We start from the raw sequence: 18,992 nt of genomic DNA on the forward strand, positions 1-18,992 counted from the left end.
TCTTTATTGACAAATGCACAGGACTTCCCCAACAGCAGAGGACCAGGGTTCAGTTTCTAGCACCCACTTAAGGCAGCTCATAACCGTCTGTAATTCCAGTTCCCTGGAACCCAGCGATGACTCCTTTAATAAACCATGGGCACTGCACTCACATAATGCACACACTCACATACAGGAACACAAATTAAAAAAAACTTTTGTTTGTTTGAGACAGAGTTTTGCTGTGCAGCCCTGGCTTATCTGAAATTCACTTGAACTAGGTTGGCCTCAAACTCAGACATGCGCCTGTGTCTGCCTTCCAAGTGCTGGGATTGAAGATTCACACCACCATGCACCACCCCCACCACCAAATTTAGAAGAGCATGAATTAGAAAACATCGGTTTTGGCACCAAGATAAGCCCCACTACTTGTTTTATAAATAAAGGTTTACTAGGATACAGCAAAGTTTATTGGCTGCAATATTGCCTATGGCTGCATTTACACTCTGAAGTCAGATGTAAATATTTGTGAGTGATGCTGTGTGATCTGCAAAAAAATTTTTTACTGCATGGCCTTGTATAGGCTACCTCAGACCAGGTCTAAATCTGTCACTTCCTGGAACAGTGGCCAAGTTACCTAATCTTTATATATTTTAGAACTTTCACATATGAGGTGAGAAGTGCATTACATTGATAATAATATGATTGTTGAGTGAGTTAATACATGTGTTGAGTGAGAGTGTGGCAGACAGCAGGAACTTGAATGGCAGCTATACCATTGTTGCTAAGAGCACCAGCAGCATCGCCACCACACCCTCCCCTCCATTTGTCATCACCGCCAGTGGGGTCTGCACTGTTTCCATCAGAGTCTTGGGAGACTTGTTTCATCTCTTTGATACAACACGTCCTCCTGCCTAACTTCTGGTTCTTTATATAAAGAGGATGGTGATTTCCTTTTCACTGAGATCCTGGGAGGTCTGAAGGAGGCAGAGTCTGTGAAGAACTGGATCAGCGGGTAGTACAGATCCTGGTCACAAGTTTCATGTCCCCTAGGTTTCCCCCGCCTCTTCTGCCCTCATCCTAAGTATTAAAGAGAACATAGAAGAGGCCTAGCTTAATTTGACCTAAATCTGAGGCAAGTTTCAAGGCCAAATGCAACCTTGTGTGTTTGGGCAATTTCTCCACCCAACTCACCCTGTTAAACGACTAGGACAAGAAGGGTTAACGTTTGCTACATATTTACTGTGGTAGGCGCTGTGTCAAAGGACAGCCAGCTCTTGTCTTATCTCCTAGTCCCATCAGGGTATTGAAGGCAAGAGCTGTTTTTATTCCCATTTAGTTTCACCTAAGGCCATACATTTAGTGGGATGTATGGTCCTGAGGAGTTCAAGTCCATGCCTTGTAGAAAAACTTTGTGCATTATAGATTTAAAGAGAGTGGAGATGGATAAACGGCAAAACTAGGAGTCAAGGCACATCACTGGCACATCACACTAGGAGTCTGACTGCCCGAAGGACCAAGGGACTATTTGAATATAGTGGGGTTTCAGAGACAAACAACAAAACAACATAGCTAGCTTAGACGAAGAAAACTCTGCAGCACAGCAGCATGCTACCTTGTGGGTAGGGATGCTCCTCATTGGGGGGGGGGCAGCTCTGAGGAATAAAGGCACGGGTGAGATATTGCTGAGGCAGGGAGCATGGAGATGTGAGCAGACGCGAATGTCTTACCACACGGACTCCTTCTTCCACTGAGCTACACCACAAAATCATCCTGTGGGGCAATGGGGTTGGGGGTGAGGGAACAACTTTGGAGAACAAACATGAGAAAGACAGGGCGACCATGAAACGGAGGGAAGCTGGTGGGTGGTGTCACAGCACTTCGGCTGGTTCCATCGTGGCCAAGTAGGGGATGTAGGTGGTGGTGGATGGAGGGGAGGGTGTTGAGGGGAACTGCCAGTTCTACCGGCTAGGATTGGGCATAACGTGCGCGGACAACCCACAGGGTAGGTGAGGCTCCCATGTCTGCAACACCCACAGGCAGTTTCTCCTGACTGAGTCACCGAGGGAAAGGGCCACCCTAAGGTCCCCACCCGAGATCCCGGTCAGACCCTAAGGAGCAGGTCCAGGCACTTCCCCTGTAATAAATATCTAGCAGTCTCCATACCCCGTGGACCCTCCCGTGGATTGTAAAGTTTGTCCATTCTTGGGAGGAACCTAATATTAAATTGAAATAAGCCGTTGGTGAAAGACAAAAGCTACTAGGTCAGGAAACCTAGTAGATCTGGCTCAGTGGGCGGGACCCGAAAGCACGTTGAGCTGCCAGTCTCACACTGAACAGAAGAGGGCGCTGTTATCCAGGATAAACTAGATAAGCGGCATATTTAGCTCACATCCCAACTGGCACATGATTGAGTCTTTTCTTTCTGCAAATATCCGAGCAGCTCACCCAGGCAGGGAACACCCGTAAACAAAAACACTTGGCCTGGGCTCATGGGTGTATGTCTGAGGGTGCTGCCGCTTCCCTTGACTTTGTCAGCAAAGCCTGGCCCTAAGGGGGAACATATGGGAGCATCACATCCTATGACATCCTTAATAACAGACTTTTTTAAAAAATAAAATAAATTTTAATTATCATGCAAGTTATTAGATATTATTATGGCATTTTGAGCAAAGTGTTTTAATAGATTTTTCTCCCTTGTCTGAGTTTGGATCGTCTCACTTAATATTATACTTCCCAGATCCTTCCATTTTCCTACAAATGTCATTTTTCTTTACAGCTTAATCATATCTCACTGTGTAGATGTCCTGCACATAACACATATCACACTGCCATTACCTAATAAGTCTTAATGTATCTCAATGTACACACCCCGTCTGCCTCCTCCCTCCTATCAGTTAGTGTCTGTTGTAAATAATCCTGCCACAAAGCATGAAGAGTTGCCTTTTCAGATGTCCGCTCTTTATTCTTTCTAATATATACCCAGAAATGGCATTGCTAGAGCCTATGGTAATTTTTTAACTTAAATTAAAATGTTTAAGTATTTACTTATTGAGACAGGGATTCTTTGTGTATCCTTGGCTGTCGTGGAACCAGCTCTGTAGACCAGGCTGGCCTCCGACTCAGATCCAACTTTCTCTGCTTCCCAAATCCTGGGATTAAACCCATGTGCCACCACCATCCGGCTTAAATTTTTTATTTTAGTAATTATATTTTGATTACCTCTTTGTGAATTTAATACAACATGTCGTGCTCATGTTAAATGCTCACTCTTCCCCCTGAATTCCTCCCAGGCCCCACCCCTTCTCCTTACCCCTCACTTCATGTCCACTTTTTAAAAAAGAGACTACCTTGCAGCAGATGCCCTGGTCCTCTGGCACTTACACTCTTTCTGCCTCTCTTCTGTGATGTTCCCTGAGCCCTAAGTGTAGGGGTTGTGCTGTAAATATGTTAACTGAGGACTGTACTCACAGCCAGTTACTCTCTGCGTTTTGAGCACTTATGGCTTCTTGTGATGGTCTCTATCGGGTGCAAAAAGAGGCTAAGGATAGATATTTAGAATACAGTTAGGAATTAAGATTCCATGGCATCAACCCATTACAGATAGTTGGCTAAATTTACAGTATCAGGCATGAATTGAACAGGTCTTAAGTCCAATTTGGTGGTTGTTGGTAACTGCCAGGATATAAGCATTGCTTCTGTGCCTTTGAAATGTCTTGCTGTGATGGCCATTGTGGTTCATGGACATTGTAGCCAGAGAGGACTACTGACTGCTTTCCTCCCTTAGTAGCTTACATTACTCCTTCCAGTACTGAGAGCCAGCTCTAAGGGAGGAGGGCTCCAGGCCAGATCTCGATAGATTCCTCCAAGTCCTGTTGCTGAAATGTGAAGCATCTTTGGCAATAGCCTCTTTACTTCTTTCTCTGGAAGGCACCAGAAATGGCAATAGCCTGCTTTGAGAGTCTATTAGATTCTTTGGACTAACAACTTAAAAGAAGGCTTCCCAGGCCTGGCATCAGGGGTTTTGTAAGATGGTTTATGGTTTGGGAGGAAGTACAGTCACCCTAAGTAATGTACCCTCAATTAAATTATATATGTACACACACACACACACAGCCTATATTATATGTAATTTGTGTAACCATAAAATAATAGGACTCCCTATGGATTTTTTCAACTATCCTTAGTATTATTTAGCTTTCCTTATCCCCTCTCCCTCTGTGTAGCCCTCATTCCCTGTCCCCAGGTCTGGGATGCTTCTTATTGTTGTCAGGTGAAATGTTGCACAAATAACATGTTGTTCCAGTCAGCAAAAAGTATTGCTCAGGTCTGTGTCTTATCTCATCAGCATTCCTTACTACCTGTTTCCTTGTTCTATTATCTATGGAGAAAGGAGTGTTCAGTTCACAGAAGAAATAGGAGGGACGTCTATTTGTTCTTTTAACCTTACTGGTTCTTGAATCATATTATTTGAAACTGTGTTATTAGAAAAATATACATTCCAAATTATTCTGTGCTTGGGAGATTTGACACATTTACCACCGTGGACTGTTTCTCTTCATTCCTTGTTAATCTGTTTTTCCTAGCATTGATATAGCCAGTACAACGTCCTTTTGGCATTTATGTGGTATCACAATCATTTCACTTTCATCTATGGCTTTACAGTTTAGGTTTTTTTGGGGGGGGTTGTTTGTTTGTTTGTAGACAGGATTTCTCTGTTCAGTTCTGGCTGTCCTGGAAATCACTTTGTAGATCAGGATGGCTTTGAACTCACAGATATCCACCTGCCTCTGCCTCCTGGGTGCTGGAATTAAAGGCATGCACTGCCACCTCCCTGTTATTTTTTAGCTTTTTAATTAGATTTTTTTGCAGATATGCATTTTTTTTTAAATACAGGGTCTTCTAGCCTAGTCTTGCCTGGAACTTGCTATCTATCTTTCCAGACTAGCCTCAGACCTATAGCAACAGTCTGCCTGCCTTAATCTCCCAAATGCTGGTATATATAATGTACATGAGCCACCATATGCAACTAGATTTTGAGTTTTTTTGTTTGTTTTGCTTTTTTGAGACAGGGTTTCTCTGTGTATCCCTGGCTGTCCTGGAACTTGCTCTGTAGGTCAGACAGGTTTTGAACTCAGCGATCTGCCTGCCTCTGCCTCCCATGTGCTGGGATTAAAGGCTTGTACCATCACAGTCTGGATAGTTCTTGTGGTCTGAAAAACTCAGATCTACATTTAATTTGCATATTGATGTGGCTGGATTAATATCTACCATCTTGCTATTTTCTGTTTATTCCATCCTTACTGTCTTCTTGTGTAAACAATGTTTTATGATTCAATTTACCAATTCACTTGTTATTTATATCTTTACATTTTTTATTGGTTACCCTTGGCCTCATGTGTCCTTAATTAATGAGGCTAAGTTTAAATTATTTCATACCATTTAAAACTGTGTTGTAAGGATTTTGTATAATGGTTTGATCCAATTTCTCCTGTTCTTAAGGTTAGAGATAAAAAATATTTTAAAAGATAGAAAACACAATGCCTGGAAAACTCATAATTCAGAAAGTACAGGGTACATTATTTACATGGACTTATTTAAGAAATACAAAACAATTAGGCCTAAACCAAATTCTCGCAGATCCACCTATCAAATCTTAACAGCGAGCTCATAAGGATTGAATTCTTTCCAAATGCCTTAGTTGTAGGTCAGAACAAATTGTTACCCCCCCCCCAATAAACATAGTGATCCAAAAATATCTGGAAAATAGTTGACTTTCAGACTTTGACAAGAAATAAACAGACTAGCCTCCATCATCCTAGAGAGAAAACAATGACCTGGAATTTTAAAAACCCTGTAATTGTGAGGCTGTTTTCAAAGAAAACAAGGTCTAAATGCAAACACCTAATTGTCCAAATAGGAGCAATCTGGGAGAATTAGCATCAGTCCAGTGTGAACTGAAACGAGGGAGATCTTAGGATAGAATTAGCGTCAGTACAGTCTGGACTGGAGCCAAGGAGATCTTAGGGTAGCAGCAGAAGCAGCAAGGAAAGAAAGAAGGGTGGGTCCTGTGGGTTGGGATGATCATGGTAACAGCTCTGAGCATCCTGTGATGATGTTGACACTTAAGAGCTCTGAGCATCCTACCATGAAATGACACCGTTTGAGAGTTTTGAACAGGCAAGCGATGTGACCATATTTCTGCCTTATGCTGGTCATGACTGGGTGGACATTTGAATCCAGGGAAAAGCAGTTTCCTGGTGTTTTCTCTGCTCTTGCTTCTCCGGAAGCCCACACCAGTCACACCTGTATTGCTTCACAGGTCTTTTATACCAGTCCAGGTTCTTGGTTAAGTGGTACACCTAGGGCCAGATAGGGCCAGTAGTTAGGGACTATCAAAAGGGGAAGATTTAATGGTGGATTTCAGAGAATATAACCATGATCCACATTTGGGAGTTCCCAAAAGTGGAATTTTGGAGAGCAGATTTTGGAACAGAACAAGTAGGGTTCTTTCAGTGTTTAACACTGATCCATAATATTATAATATTATTATATATATATATTATATTATAATATTATAATATGTTATAATATTATTCCAGGAGTGAAGATTTCCTTCTATTATCAGTGTCCAGACTGCACCTGACCTGGGCTGCAAGCTAGGAACTCAGAAACCTGGAAGTCTTTCATAGCATCTCCATCTGCTTCCCTGGACACGGAGTGAAACTCAAGGCCTTTCGGTATTTCTAATGCAGTATGCAGAGGATGAGGACCCTGAGTGAACACATCACACAGCACTGAAGAGTTCACACTTGGATGGGCGGTGTGACTGGCTTTGTGGCTTGTTTGCCATTTCTCCAGGCAAAGTTCAATGTCCTGCGATGGACTATTGTGAGGATTAAAGGATTACTCAGGAAAGGACCTCATCAGAAACAGAAGATTTCATGAGCCGTGGCATACTAAATATGTAAAACTCTTGGGATCAGGACTGAGATTGGCCATGTTTACCATTTACATAGCTACATTTACAGATGTAACATTCGCCATGCAAATAACACTTTGGTGTCCTGCTGTTCACCGAGTCAAGATAGCCGCACCTGTGCTTCAAGGCAGCCCAGAACCCATGCTCTCCACGTGACTCAACTTCTAGCCTGTGCGGTTCCTCATTATTGTTTCCTGGTGTGTGCTCTGCTTTTGTTTCTCCAGGAGCCCAGACCAGTTACACCTGTACTGCCTCCCTGCCTCCCCTCCAAGGTCTCACAGGCCCTCCTTGCCAGCTCAGACTTCTTGCTAAAGTGGGCACACCCAGGGTCGGGAGATAGAGCTGTTGCCTTGCTAATTAAAAGCCCTGGAGTTCCTTACTGGCTCTCAGTGCCTGCTGATGCAGCTGCGGCCAAAGCTTTGATTCCAGAGACAAGAAGGTCTTCAGGACAAAGGTAATTTCTGCTATTTAGAGCCTTCTTAGGGAACCTTTCACGGCTTTCTGTCTAGTTCTGTGTGCTTCTGGAGGCCTTGACTCAAGGTACTAGGTATTGGGGGAATTAAAGTTGCTTATAATAAAAATGCTGCTTGCAATTTGCTTATTCCCTGCTTAAAGACAACTTTCAAGTGAGATGCTGAGGGTCCTGGACAGGGAGGTGCCTCCCTGGATGAAGAGTAAAGGAATACAGATGCCCGGGGAACTCCCAGCTTATAAGCATGAAGTGTGGTGACCCATTGTCCATGGGGAGAGCTAGAACAGAGGTGGAGAACACACCCTGCTTTTCTCTCTCTAGTGATTCAACGCACAAGAAGGCACCTGGAGTGATGGAACTTCCTCACCATCCAGATGTGGTGGTGGATGACGTTTCAAAGCCATCATCTCTTGGAGACCTAGGACCACACCAGTCACTAAAGGGCTGGAAGTTTCCACTCAGGGCTTGCTGGCCTTGAAATGTTCTGTATAGGTACATTTTGACACATTAATCTGGATGCTAAAAAAATGGCTTAGTGCTTAAGAGCGTTTGCTGCTCTTGCTGGGGACCAGGGTTCACCCACACTGGGCAGCTCACAACTGTCTGTAATTCCAGTTCCAGAGTATCAAATTTCCTCTTCTCATTATACAGGCACTGGGCACACACTTGGTGCACATGCACACAGACAAGCAAAATACTCATATACATAAATACAATAGATAAGTCATTAGGATATTTTAATGTGAATATGGGGTGAGGGCTTAGGGAAGCTCTTACTAAATGCTTTCCATAAAATTCTAGGAGATAAGAGAAGAATATTTTTCTTTTCCCTTTCTTTCTCAGGGCCAGGCAACAATGGATTCTTCTTCACAATCTAGTGAATTTTTTCTTCCTCAAGAAAACTCTGAAGAAGCCAAAGAAAGTAAGTGTGAATCACAAACCAGTTTGGACCATCTCCATTTGCTCTCACTGAAGACAATAGGGTTGTGTAGCACAAATAATAATAAAAAAAAACCCAGAGACAGGTATTGGGGTTCAAGCTGGAGATCAGAAAACATAAAGCAGTCAGCCAGTAGCTCTTACCTCTACCAGTGCTGAAGTAGAGATCCTGACTTCCCTGTGACTGGAAACTGAATCTCACATGAGACCCTTTCCTTCTTCCTTATGTACCTCTCTAGTGCTGGGATTAAAGACATGAACTCTGTTACTCTTTAGAATGATTCACTCTCTTGCAGCCCTGGATGGTCATGAACAAGCAGAGATCCATCTGTCTCTGTCCCTTGAGTCCTGGAATTAAAGGTGTGTACTACTACTGCCTGACCTCTGGCTAGAGCTAGTGTGGCTAGCTTTGTATTCTGATCCCCAGGCAGGCTTTATTAAATCATAAACAATATACCACCACAATTCCCTATGTTATTAAAACATCTTAAATGCCATATTCTGTAGATCTCTGAAGCTTTTGAAGACTACCTGTTTATCTAAAATGTATCTCTGTTTGACTTTGATAACATGCCTAATATGACTATAAGTTCAATTTTAATAGGTGACTAATTGCTAACCTGCATTTTCTCATTATTCTACATAGTTTGTAATAATAATGTTCAAGGACTAGAAATTTGCATTACATTGTTAAATGGGCTGTATAGGTACAATACCTTGAACAAGATTAGAAAGATATGTATGGTATGTTTTAACAAAATTAATCTCAACTTTGTATCAATGTACAAAATTTGTATACAATATGCAGAAGTCCAATCTAATGTAAAATATTTGAAAGTTGCTTTTTAGAAGTGGATTCAATAATCTACCTTCTTATCTTATATTTATATCCTCCCTTTTTTCTTTTCAGAGTAGATTCAATCATCTACCCTTTTATTCTATCATATCTGTATTCCTTTTTTCTTTTCAAAACAAAAACCTTTAATATCCTTTGTTTAGCTGTTTTTCCTGACCATTACCAATAACAACTTGTAACCAATCCTCCTAGACAACAACAAATATCTATAACCTATTGAATGACTGAAAACCACATACCCCATCTCTTGGAAGTGTGAGGATCATGTTTTTAAAGTTACATCCTGCTATCTGGGGGCCACATCATCTTTAGGGGATCCTGAAAAGAAAAATTTGGGCTAATTGTCAAGTCCTGGAAGAGGTAGCTGTATCATTTGTTGTTCAGTCTCTACGTAATGGGAAAGCGCAGGGTTTGTCTCAAGTCCTGGCTACAGTAGTATGCGAGGCTGAATCACCAACTGGCCACCTTGAAATAGCCCTGAGAAGTTTGAAGTCCAAAACTGATATTCAGGTGGTGTTTTTCAGATTAGCCGCATTGTCACAGTCCTGGTGGAATCATCATTGTAGGGCTCCCTCTTGTTTTTGGATACTTCATAGATTGCATTAGGTCAGATTATTTCTTTTCTTAGTAATTTTTTTCTAGGTTGTTCTCCCTTCTTCTTTAGATGCTTATTTGCCCAAAGGTCTTTAAATTCTTCAAGATATTTGGTTTTTGTTTTTCCTGAAAAGACAAAAACAAAACACTTTCCCAACCCTAACTTTGTGGAGTTTCCTAATCTAATCTTTATCAATTTTGATTTATGATTTCTTCTGAAATTTTTGTTTTAGCTTCTAAGCTCTTCTATCATCCAGAGCAGTATGTTTTTTATTTTTTTCATTAGGCACTAGGTTCTTTAGTTGCTCCGGGAAGGAGTTTCCACATTGACAGGAAATGACTGAACCAGGTTTGGCATAGGGGCCTGTGAGAGGCCCCTCAAAGAGTTTCCCAAAGAAATGTTACCTTGAACATTTCTTGCTGATCTACATTCATTAGTCCAATGCCTGCCTGTGCCACATCTTCTGCTTAATCCAGAAGGGAGGGGTGTTCTGTTTGGGATTATGCTTAGAAAAAGCATTGTTTCTAGGAAAGTTCTGTTTATAATATCTTTTAAGGTGCATTGTTTGCCACAATTGAGACATTTGACATTTTGATTTTATCCACGCATCGTCATGGTCATGAGCTTCAACATTAATTGCATCTTGGACCCATTCCTCCAAAGGTGCTGACCTTGCTTTTAAAAGCCTAATTATCTGTTTGCATTGCGCATTAGCATTTTCAAAAGCTAGAGATTCAATTATTATTTGTCTAGCTTCTGAATCTGGTAGCATTCTATTTACTGCTGATGCCAATCTTTGTAAGAACTCCATGAAGTTTTCCTTTGGACCCTGTCTTACTTTAGTAAATGATTCAACTTTCTTTCCTACTTTGCCAATTCTGTCCCAAGCATTCAAAGCTGCTGCATGGAATAAAACCAAGTTGTGGTCACCATATAGACACTGCTTTTCTAAAGTAGCATAATTTCCTTTTCCAAGAAGTTTATCTTGGGAAATATCCATGCTTCCAGCTTTAACCCATTGTTCAATAGTCTTAGCCTCTTCTCTGAGCCAGGTAGTCCATTGCAATTGTGGACCAGGCTCTACAACAGCTTTAACCAAATCTATCCAGTTTGGATAATGCTAATACAAACTGACCACATGTTTATCATCTGCTTCACCAATGGTGAATGCATGCCATATGAAACTACTGTTTCCTTGAATTTCCCTAAATTTAACATTGTCACAGGCATTCAGTTAACTCTTACAGAACCTATATCGTTTGGCACTTCCTGTATGGTTACTGGATATATTAAGGTTGGTTTTTCTTAAGACCTTAGACTGTTCCTCTCTAACTTATAAAGCAATGCTGAGACTGGTTCTCCTTTATGTTCCTCTGTCTGGGTTTGAATATCTCTGTGATATGCTTTAATAAATTTTCTTAGTTCCTCATCTTGGCACTCATATCAACCAACTTTTTTAGAGATAAAACAGGAATTATCAAACTGACAACAAAGACTGTCAAAATGATAATTGACAACATGTCAATCCCTTGATTAAGTTGGTTATCCCTTCATTTACTTGTTCCAATTTTGAACCATCCATTGTGTAATCATACAGAGACCTAATTCTCTCCCATTGTAATAGTGTTTCCTATTTTTAATGTGGGAAAAGAAACTCTTTCAACTAATTCCTTTCTTTAAGAATTTGCATTTGTCTCACCCATTGTGCTGTCAATGACAAGTCAGATGAGGATAAAGTGTGAAGTGTCTGCTGTTGCACAGAACGGTAGAAACCTGAGCTGCTTTTAGAGCAGCTACCTTGTTTGGCAGCATCCTGAGATGGGGGTCCAGGGAGTCCAGGGAAAGTCCACAACTCACTGGGAGAAGAGAAACCCAACAGCCACATACCTACATGGGGAAATGTCTGAAAGCAGCTAACTCCTGCAGCTTTGGAGCCCAAAAGCCTGCAGAGTTTGCTACAGAGAGGCTGCAACAGATAAATCCTAGACCAGCTCAGAGACTTGGGGGAGAAAACAAAAGTAAACCTAGTTAGCCAGGCAGGGACTCCAGTGGGAGCTCCATGTGCAGCTCTGGCATGGGCCTGGTGGCTTCAAAGCCACAGGCAAGCAGCTTTTCCATGAATTCGTACCTTTATGTCGGAAACCAATTTGGTAATATGAATGATAAAAACCCAGAGATTGGATTCAAGCTGAAGATCAGAAAAGCAAAGCAACCAGCCAGTAGCTCTTACCTCTACCAAGACTGAAATAGGGATTTTGTCTTCCCAGTGACTGGACAATAAATCTTACATGAGACCCCTTGCTTCTTCCTTATATACCTCTCTAGTGCTAGGATTAAAGGAATGAGCTCTCCTTTTCTTTTAGGCTGATTCACTCTCATGTAGCCCTGGTGGTCTTGGAGTCACAGAGATCCATCTGTCTCTGTTCCCGGAGTCCTGGGATTAAAGGTGTGTACCACTGATGCCTGGCCTCTATGGCTAGCTAATGTGGCTAGCTTTGCATTCTGATCCCCAGGAAAGCTTTATTAAATCATAAACGATGTATCACAACAGAGTTGAAGGGGCCTGTTTCACTTTCTTAATCAGAAATCTATTTGCTCTGTCTGAAATACTCAGACACCTACATATTGACACCTCAAGGCTCTTAGCTCTTGCCTTAATAGTTATATTTAGAATTGCTTGTTCCTTTGCCAATTCTAGCAAGTCATAGATGGGGCAGACATTAGGGTGGGCCAACCAAAGGCCCAGGTTGTGGGTCTGGGTGGTAGCTGAGCTGGTTGTGTCTGGCCACTAGGACCCCACCCCCTCAGATGAGGGGCAGAACCAGCTCTCCTAGGCACATGCCATTGGGGCCAACTCTCCCTTGCCTGTGGTGATGGGGAGGTATCAGCTCTCTCATGGTGGATGGGGTCACCTTTCCTGCTGCAGTGTCCAGCGAGGGGCAGGTATCCTGGGGCCGGTGAGGGGGCAGGGCTGAGCCCTGCCCTTGGATTTCAACACAATAGTTCCTATGACCCTCTGTAGTAACATGAGCCATGGACCATCAGCTCAGACCCTGGCTGCTGTTGGGTCATAGACCCAGACATGACCCATTGAAGTAATCTGGGCCCAGATGACACCATAGCCCCATGTGGCTGTACTAGTTGGGATATGGTTTTCAGACACCAACATGGCCACAAGATGTGACCTATACCCCGGGCATGCATGTGGGACTGGCCCTGTGGAATGATATCCACAGGATCCCATTGACTCAGGGCAATAACAGGATGTCTGAGAAGAATTTCAATGAGGGCCCAGTAATGATGGTGTGCCAGAGGCTGGAAGTCTTGAGCCAGACCAATGAATGAGTCATTGAAATGAACATTTTGTGGGTGGGGCTGATTGGACATGGTGTGACACACTGCAGCTCCCAAATGCCACTCAAATGAATGAAGGTGTTGGGAAAAAGGCAGAGTGAGGTGAGTTTTTGTTTTGTTTTGAATTAACTTTGGGTGTCATGCTGGAGGGGTGAGGGGCGGATATGAAGGGGCGGGGAGAAGAGTGGGATTGGGGTGCATGATGTGAAATTTCAAAGAATCAATAAAGGAATATGTTAAAAAGGATTGCTTGTTCACTTTGAATAAGATGATAAAGACAGGGATTATATACACACTGATGATGGTTTAAGTAGCTTTGGTTGTGGTTGCTGTGCAGAGACTTTATAAAACCGGAAAAGATAACTCCAGAAGAACTGGCAAACGCCGGACATCTCTTACAACCAGGAATGTATTCTTCTTTTCTGTGCCTTGATCTATAAACAAGTCTTTCCACATTTCCCTTCCTGTGTTTTCATGGCCATTTTTTTCTCAAAACAATATCTATCACAGAAATTCACATTTCATTGTTATTAGAATGGGGCCCAAACCTTAAAGTTAATTATACCCACAACTGTGTCTTTTGCTCTTCTGTTATCTGGCAGGACAGATATATCCCAGAACCTACAAGATCCATGATTCCCAACAGATGGTGTGGGTCCTAACAGGAAATTCTTTAATGGCAGTGCCTGCTAGCAACAACGTCAAACCCGGTAAGTGACATATGAGGGTACTGTCGCTCTTGAAGAGTCATCAGGTTCACTAAGAGTGGACGTGAGCCTGCAAGTCTTCTGCCATTCCTTACCTGGCCACCAATCTGATGTTCAGAGGAAAGGCAAGGAGAAGAAGATTGTCCCTCTGCTATAAAGAAAAACATAAATATATATATACTTACATACATACGTACATATATATATATAGAGAGAGAGAGAGAGAGAGAGAAATGACAGTCTTCAAATAGAAAAGACTTGTGTCCCACAGTTATTAAATTTCTTTTTAGAATGGCATTTCTTTAAATCCCAACTAGCATCAACTCATATCCATAGATTCAAACTCTCCCATCTTGCCACTGTCAAACTCACCCGCTCTTCTCTTTTGGCATCTTCTTTCCTAATAGTGGTGAAACATTCCTTCTTCCCACCAAAAGGAAATCCACCTCAGCCTTGTCTCACTTCTTTAAAGCTTCCATGTTTTATATAACTTCCCTCTTAACCTTGTCTACCACAGAGAGACTTCTCACATCATATCCCTAGTCTCAATACTAAAACTCCCTCTTTTTTCCCACATTCCATCCCTATACCATTTGTGTTGGCCAGCTTTTCATTAGTATGACAGCCTATCCTCACCACCACCAGAAATAATACTTAGAGGTTGATTTGGGCTAATTAGTTCAGAGTTTTCAGAGCCTTCTGCTGGCTCCATTCCTTTTTATGTCTGTGTCAAGACAGACACATGGTATGGTGGAAAATAACTTCCCTCCTCATAGTAGACAGGAAGTTGAGATGGGAGGTTCCAATCTTCTTGCTTTAAAGGAACATCACTAGTGACCAATTAGGCCCTGTATCAAATAACTCATTCAATTGTGAATTCATTAATGGATTAATCCATTGATGGAGTTAGGACTCTCATGATCTGATTATGTCTCAATAGTGCCTGTGACCAGGTGATGTTTAAGCCTTCAATATATGAAACTTAGACAGGAGTGTTTCATATCTTGCTCTAAGCCAAATCTCCAATGTCCACATAGTACTTTGTCTTAGGTGGGTAGTCAATAAATAGCTGTTGAATGGATTTGTTTTCTGTCCTCTGCCAAATAGATATAGAATGCCCAGACTCTTGGGAATCTCTTCCTAAATTATTGGATAATTAAATTCAGCCAAGACTGATGGACAACTCACACAATGAAAACTTAAATAAGATAGTGGTTTATTTCTTCCATATATATAACCAGTGGGCCAGGATAGGCTGGGTTCCATGTTAGTTCCATAATGCCACCAGAGGCCGAGGATTCTACCTTTCTGCTTCACCAACCTTAAGTTTACCTAAGCTATTGCTTAAGTGTTTGATGTAGGTAACATGATGTGACAAATGAAGTGTTTCCAGGTAAGTCTAGTCTCTTAAGAAACAATTTTAGAAGCACTACAGGGTATTTGCACTCATATATCATGGGCTACAGTAAGTGCATGACTGTATTTAGCTGCAATGGTAGTAGGTAGTAAAATATATTATTTTTTTTTATTTTTGGGAAACAATGTGCCCAGGTGACAACTGAGGTTCTGGTATCAAGAGGAAAAAGGAAACTGGCCTCAGGGAGCAACCAATAATTACTATTATGTGGCTAATATGGGTAGCTTTGATGGGGAAAATGATGATGATGATGATTTGGAGGGTTCACAGGATGGATCAAAAGACGGGATATATTTTGAAACCTGATACTGACCACATTTTCCTTGTGTTTCCAGTCGTCCTTAGCTTGATAGCATGTAGAGACTCAGAATTCCAAGATGCCGCAAAAGGTAATCTAGTTCTCCTGGGGATTGAAAGTAAAAGTCTCTGCCTCTTCTGTGCTGAAATCAGTGGCACACCGACTTTGCAGCTTAAGGTGAGTAACTACAGCTGGTGAGGGAGGTATATACCAGATAGACTTTTATTTAAGGAAGCTTACCAGGTTACAGAATAAAAATGATATCCCTGCAAGTTTTCACTCTTCAGAGTAAGGAAGGAACCCTTACCTAACTGGTCCCCAAATAAGTTACAATGCCACTGAGTAGATACAGCATTTTTTAAAGCCCCAGAGAACAGGATTTAAATGTGAAAATCAGAACATCAAACCCATCATGGAAATGTTTCTGAAAAGTGAAGGAACAGTGGCTTCTTCATCCTTAGTCCTGAGTAATTCCCTCCTAGACATCTCCAGAGATGCTAATATGCCACACCTAGGCAAAGGGTTGGTAATCTGGAGTTTCATAGTACATATGCATATCTGTGTGCTAAAAGAAAAGATGTATAGTTAAAAGTATCATCCCTTGCTTAATGATGGAGATTTTAATGCATAAATTCATTCAGAGGTTGGGTATTCAGGCTGGTTAGCACAAAACTGTAGATGAATGTGTACCAGAAGCCTTCCATCCCTACCCCATTCTCTTCCAGGGAGCACAATGCCTCAAAGAATCAGTAACCCCTTGTATCATGGGACTATGGGAGAAAGCTAGGCTATTTGGAAATTAGTGTGTGCCTGTTTGGATAGTTTTCTATCTTTTCATTTGCCACGTCCCTCCTATTGGGCACAGTGGTTACTCCCATGATATGCACTCAGTGTGCTCAGTTACTATAGCCCCCTCTCCCTGGTCCTCCCCATTAACAAGCCTCTTTCTTACCCTAGAATGTAGACATCATGGAGATGTACAATGTGGACAAAGTACAGAAAGCCTATCTATTCTACCACAGCAAAGAGGGCTCCACTTCTACCTTCCAGTCAGTCTCCTATCCTGGCTGGTTCATAGCGTCCTCTTCCACAGCAAGACAAGCAATCATTCTCACACAGCAGAGGGGTGAAGCTAATAACACCAACTTCTACTTAGAGCCTGAGGATTAAAATCCAGTATGGGCCATATGTGGCTGAGTCCAGGACAAAGAATCAAAGTGGTGGAGAGTCTTTTACTTGAAAACACAACAAGCCATCTTAAAAGACCACTGTATCACCTCTTCTCCAGACATCCGTTTCTGAAGGGTCACTCATCTGAACATCATTCCTGTGTGAAGCCCAAGAATCGCTTTTATCCTTTCTTGATCTTGTCTCACCATCAGCTACCAAGTACAGTCAAGTCATAGTCGCCTTACATCCAACTCTCCCTCCCTGTTCTCACAGAAGCCAATGGTGCAGAGAAGTCAATTCCAAAGAGTCAATGCAAGATTCTTCCTTCTTAACTTTATTATGTTTATTGTAAATATGATAAATACCTAAAAGATAAGTCTCAAGAATAAGGCCATATAAAAGATCATTTTTATCTGTCTTGATGATCATGATATATTCAGAAATTATCAGTTAATAATTTGACACATAGCATACACTTTTATTATGGTGATTGTCAACCTAAGTGAATAAAAAATAAATCCAAATTTCAAAGGGTCATTCACATCAATTTGCATTTCAAACTAATTGTACCGTCTTTAACTTTGTAAAGTGATTGGAAATTATCAGCTCTGATACTTTCTTGTGTTTGCTGGAAATTTAGGAGTGTTTGTGGGATAGTTTTAAGTCAGTTGTTTGTTGTGTGACGGTGTGGTGGTTTGAATAATAATGGCCCCTATAGACTCCTGTTTGAATGCTTCATTACCAGGGAGTGGAACTGTTTGAAAGTATTACAAAGAGTAAGGGGTGTGGCCTTGCTGGAGGAAGTGTGTCACTGGGAGTGGGCTTTGAGGTTTCAAAAGGCCATACCAGGCCCAGAGTCTTTCTTCCAGACTATGGATCAGGATGTATAACTCTCAGCCTCTTCTCCAGCACCATGTCTGCCTGCCTGCCACCATGATTCCTGTCATGATGATTGATAATGGGCTAACCTCTGAAATCCCAATTACACGCTTTCTTTCATAAGAGGTGCCACAGAACAGTGACTGAAACAGAGGGTTACTTTAGCTAAAAGACACATGGATTGCACTAGACTGTGAAATTCTGAATACAAACATGAGCATGATAATCTCTCTTCCTTCAGATCCCAATATGCAAAGCAGTAAATTAGGTCTTGTGATGCTACAAACACATTGCTGAGTTCAAAGTTCTTGGCCAGGTGCGCTTGTCTTGGCATTATCTCCCATAACAACACCACCAGTGATTCTGTTTGGAGTAGTCCTTGAATCCTGCCTTACATCTTACAGCTTACCTCTTAGTCCTGTTATTTCTATGCAACAGGCTTCAAGAAGGTATTATATGCAGTCTCTTAGTTAGGGTTTCTGTTGCTGTGAAGAGACACCATGATCAATTCAGTTTTAATAAAGGAAAACATTTAATTGGGGTGGCTTACAGTTCAAAGGTTCAGTCTATTATTATCATGGAGGGACATGGCAGTATGCAGGCAGACATGGTGCTGGAGAAAGAACAGGACATTCTATATCTTCGATCTGCAGGCAACAGGAAGTATACTGAACTAGGTGTAGCTTGAGCAAAGGAGACCTCAACCTCCCCCCCCCCCAGTGGCTCACTTCCTCCAACAAGGCCACACCTACTCCAGCAAAGCCACATCTCCTAATAGTGCTACTCCCTATGAACTTATGGGGTCAATTATATTCAAACTACCTACCACAGAAGCTTGCTATCTCAGTCACATTGGTCATCTCTTCCTGCTCTCTAGGACATCTGGGGACATACAGTTGCAGGTCCTGCTTAGTGTTCACACATGCACAAACATAGATCTGAGAGAGAGAGCTGTTCTATGAAAAACACTTGAGCAGTGTATGTAGCAGCAGGTCATGGATAACAACTCTCTTCTATCTCTCACCAGCAAAATTCTGTGATGTGCTCCATGTTGCTCCTTAGAAGGTCTCAGCAGGAGTAAGATGGAGTCACAAACACTGAACTGAAAATTTTCTCCCTGTGCTGATCAACCTCATTTTCCTTCTTTAATTCCCCAGCTTCAACTTTTGTTCCCTGGAGTAACTTTTCATCACCACACACGCACAGCTTTACCTCAGGATCTGCCCTGGAAAAGCAGATTCTCTCTTTTTTCTACTATCCTGTGTTGGATTTCTTCTCTCTGTATTTCTGTTAATGTTTTCACATGTGGCTCTAACATATACAACACTGCACAACCCAATTATT

The 18,992-nt window shown here is 41.8% G+C and overlaps 1 protein-coding gene across 2 annotated transcripts; it reads left to right on the top strand.

Annotated features, from left to right (window-relative positions):
* The first annotated feature begins 7,065 nt into the window (after positions 1 to 7,065).
* On the top strand, positions 7,066 to 17,293 carry Il36b (interleukin 36 beta). 2 transcript variants are annotated; one of them, XM_005083776.3, is made up of 5 exons: positions 7,066 to 7,415; positions 8,277 to 8,355; positions 13,780 to 13,887; positions 15,637 to 15,776; positions 16,557 to 17,293. In XM_005083776.3, exons 2-5 carry the CDS (start codon positions 8,289 to 8,291, stop codon positions 16,767 to 16,769), a joined length of 528 nt encoding a protein of 175 aa, XP_005083833.1. In that variant the 5' UTR covers positions 7,066 to 7,415; positions 8,277 to 8,288; the 3' UTR covers positions 16,770 to 17,293. The 2 variants fall into 2 exon arrangements, with proteins under 2 accessions (XP_005083833.1, XP_040601228.1); XM_040745294.1 differs by lacking the exons at positions 7,066 to 7,415; positions 8,277 to 8,355 and adding an exon at positions 12,943 to 13,279 and having other exon boundaries at positions 13,785 to 13,887.
* Positions 17,294 to 18,992: the final 1,699 nt, after the last annotated feature.

The sequence above is a fragment of the Mesocricetus auratus genome, unplaced genomic scaffold (assembly GCF_017639785.1).
Source record: "Mesocricetus auratus isolate SY011 unplaced genomic scaffold, BCM_Maur_2.0 Super-Scaffold_100004, whole genome shotgun sequence".
Lineage (NCBI taxonomy): Eukaryota > Metazoa > Chordata > Mammalia > Rodentia > Cricetidae > Mesocricetus > Mesocricetus auratus.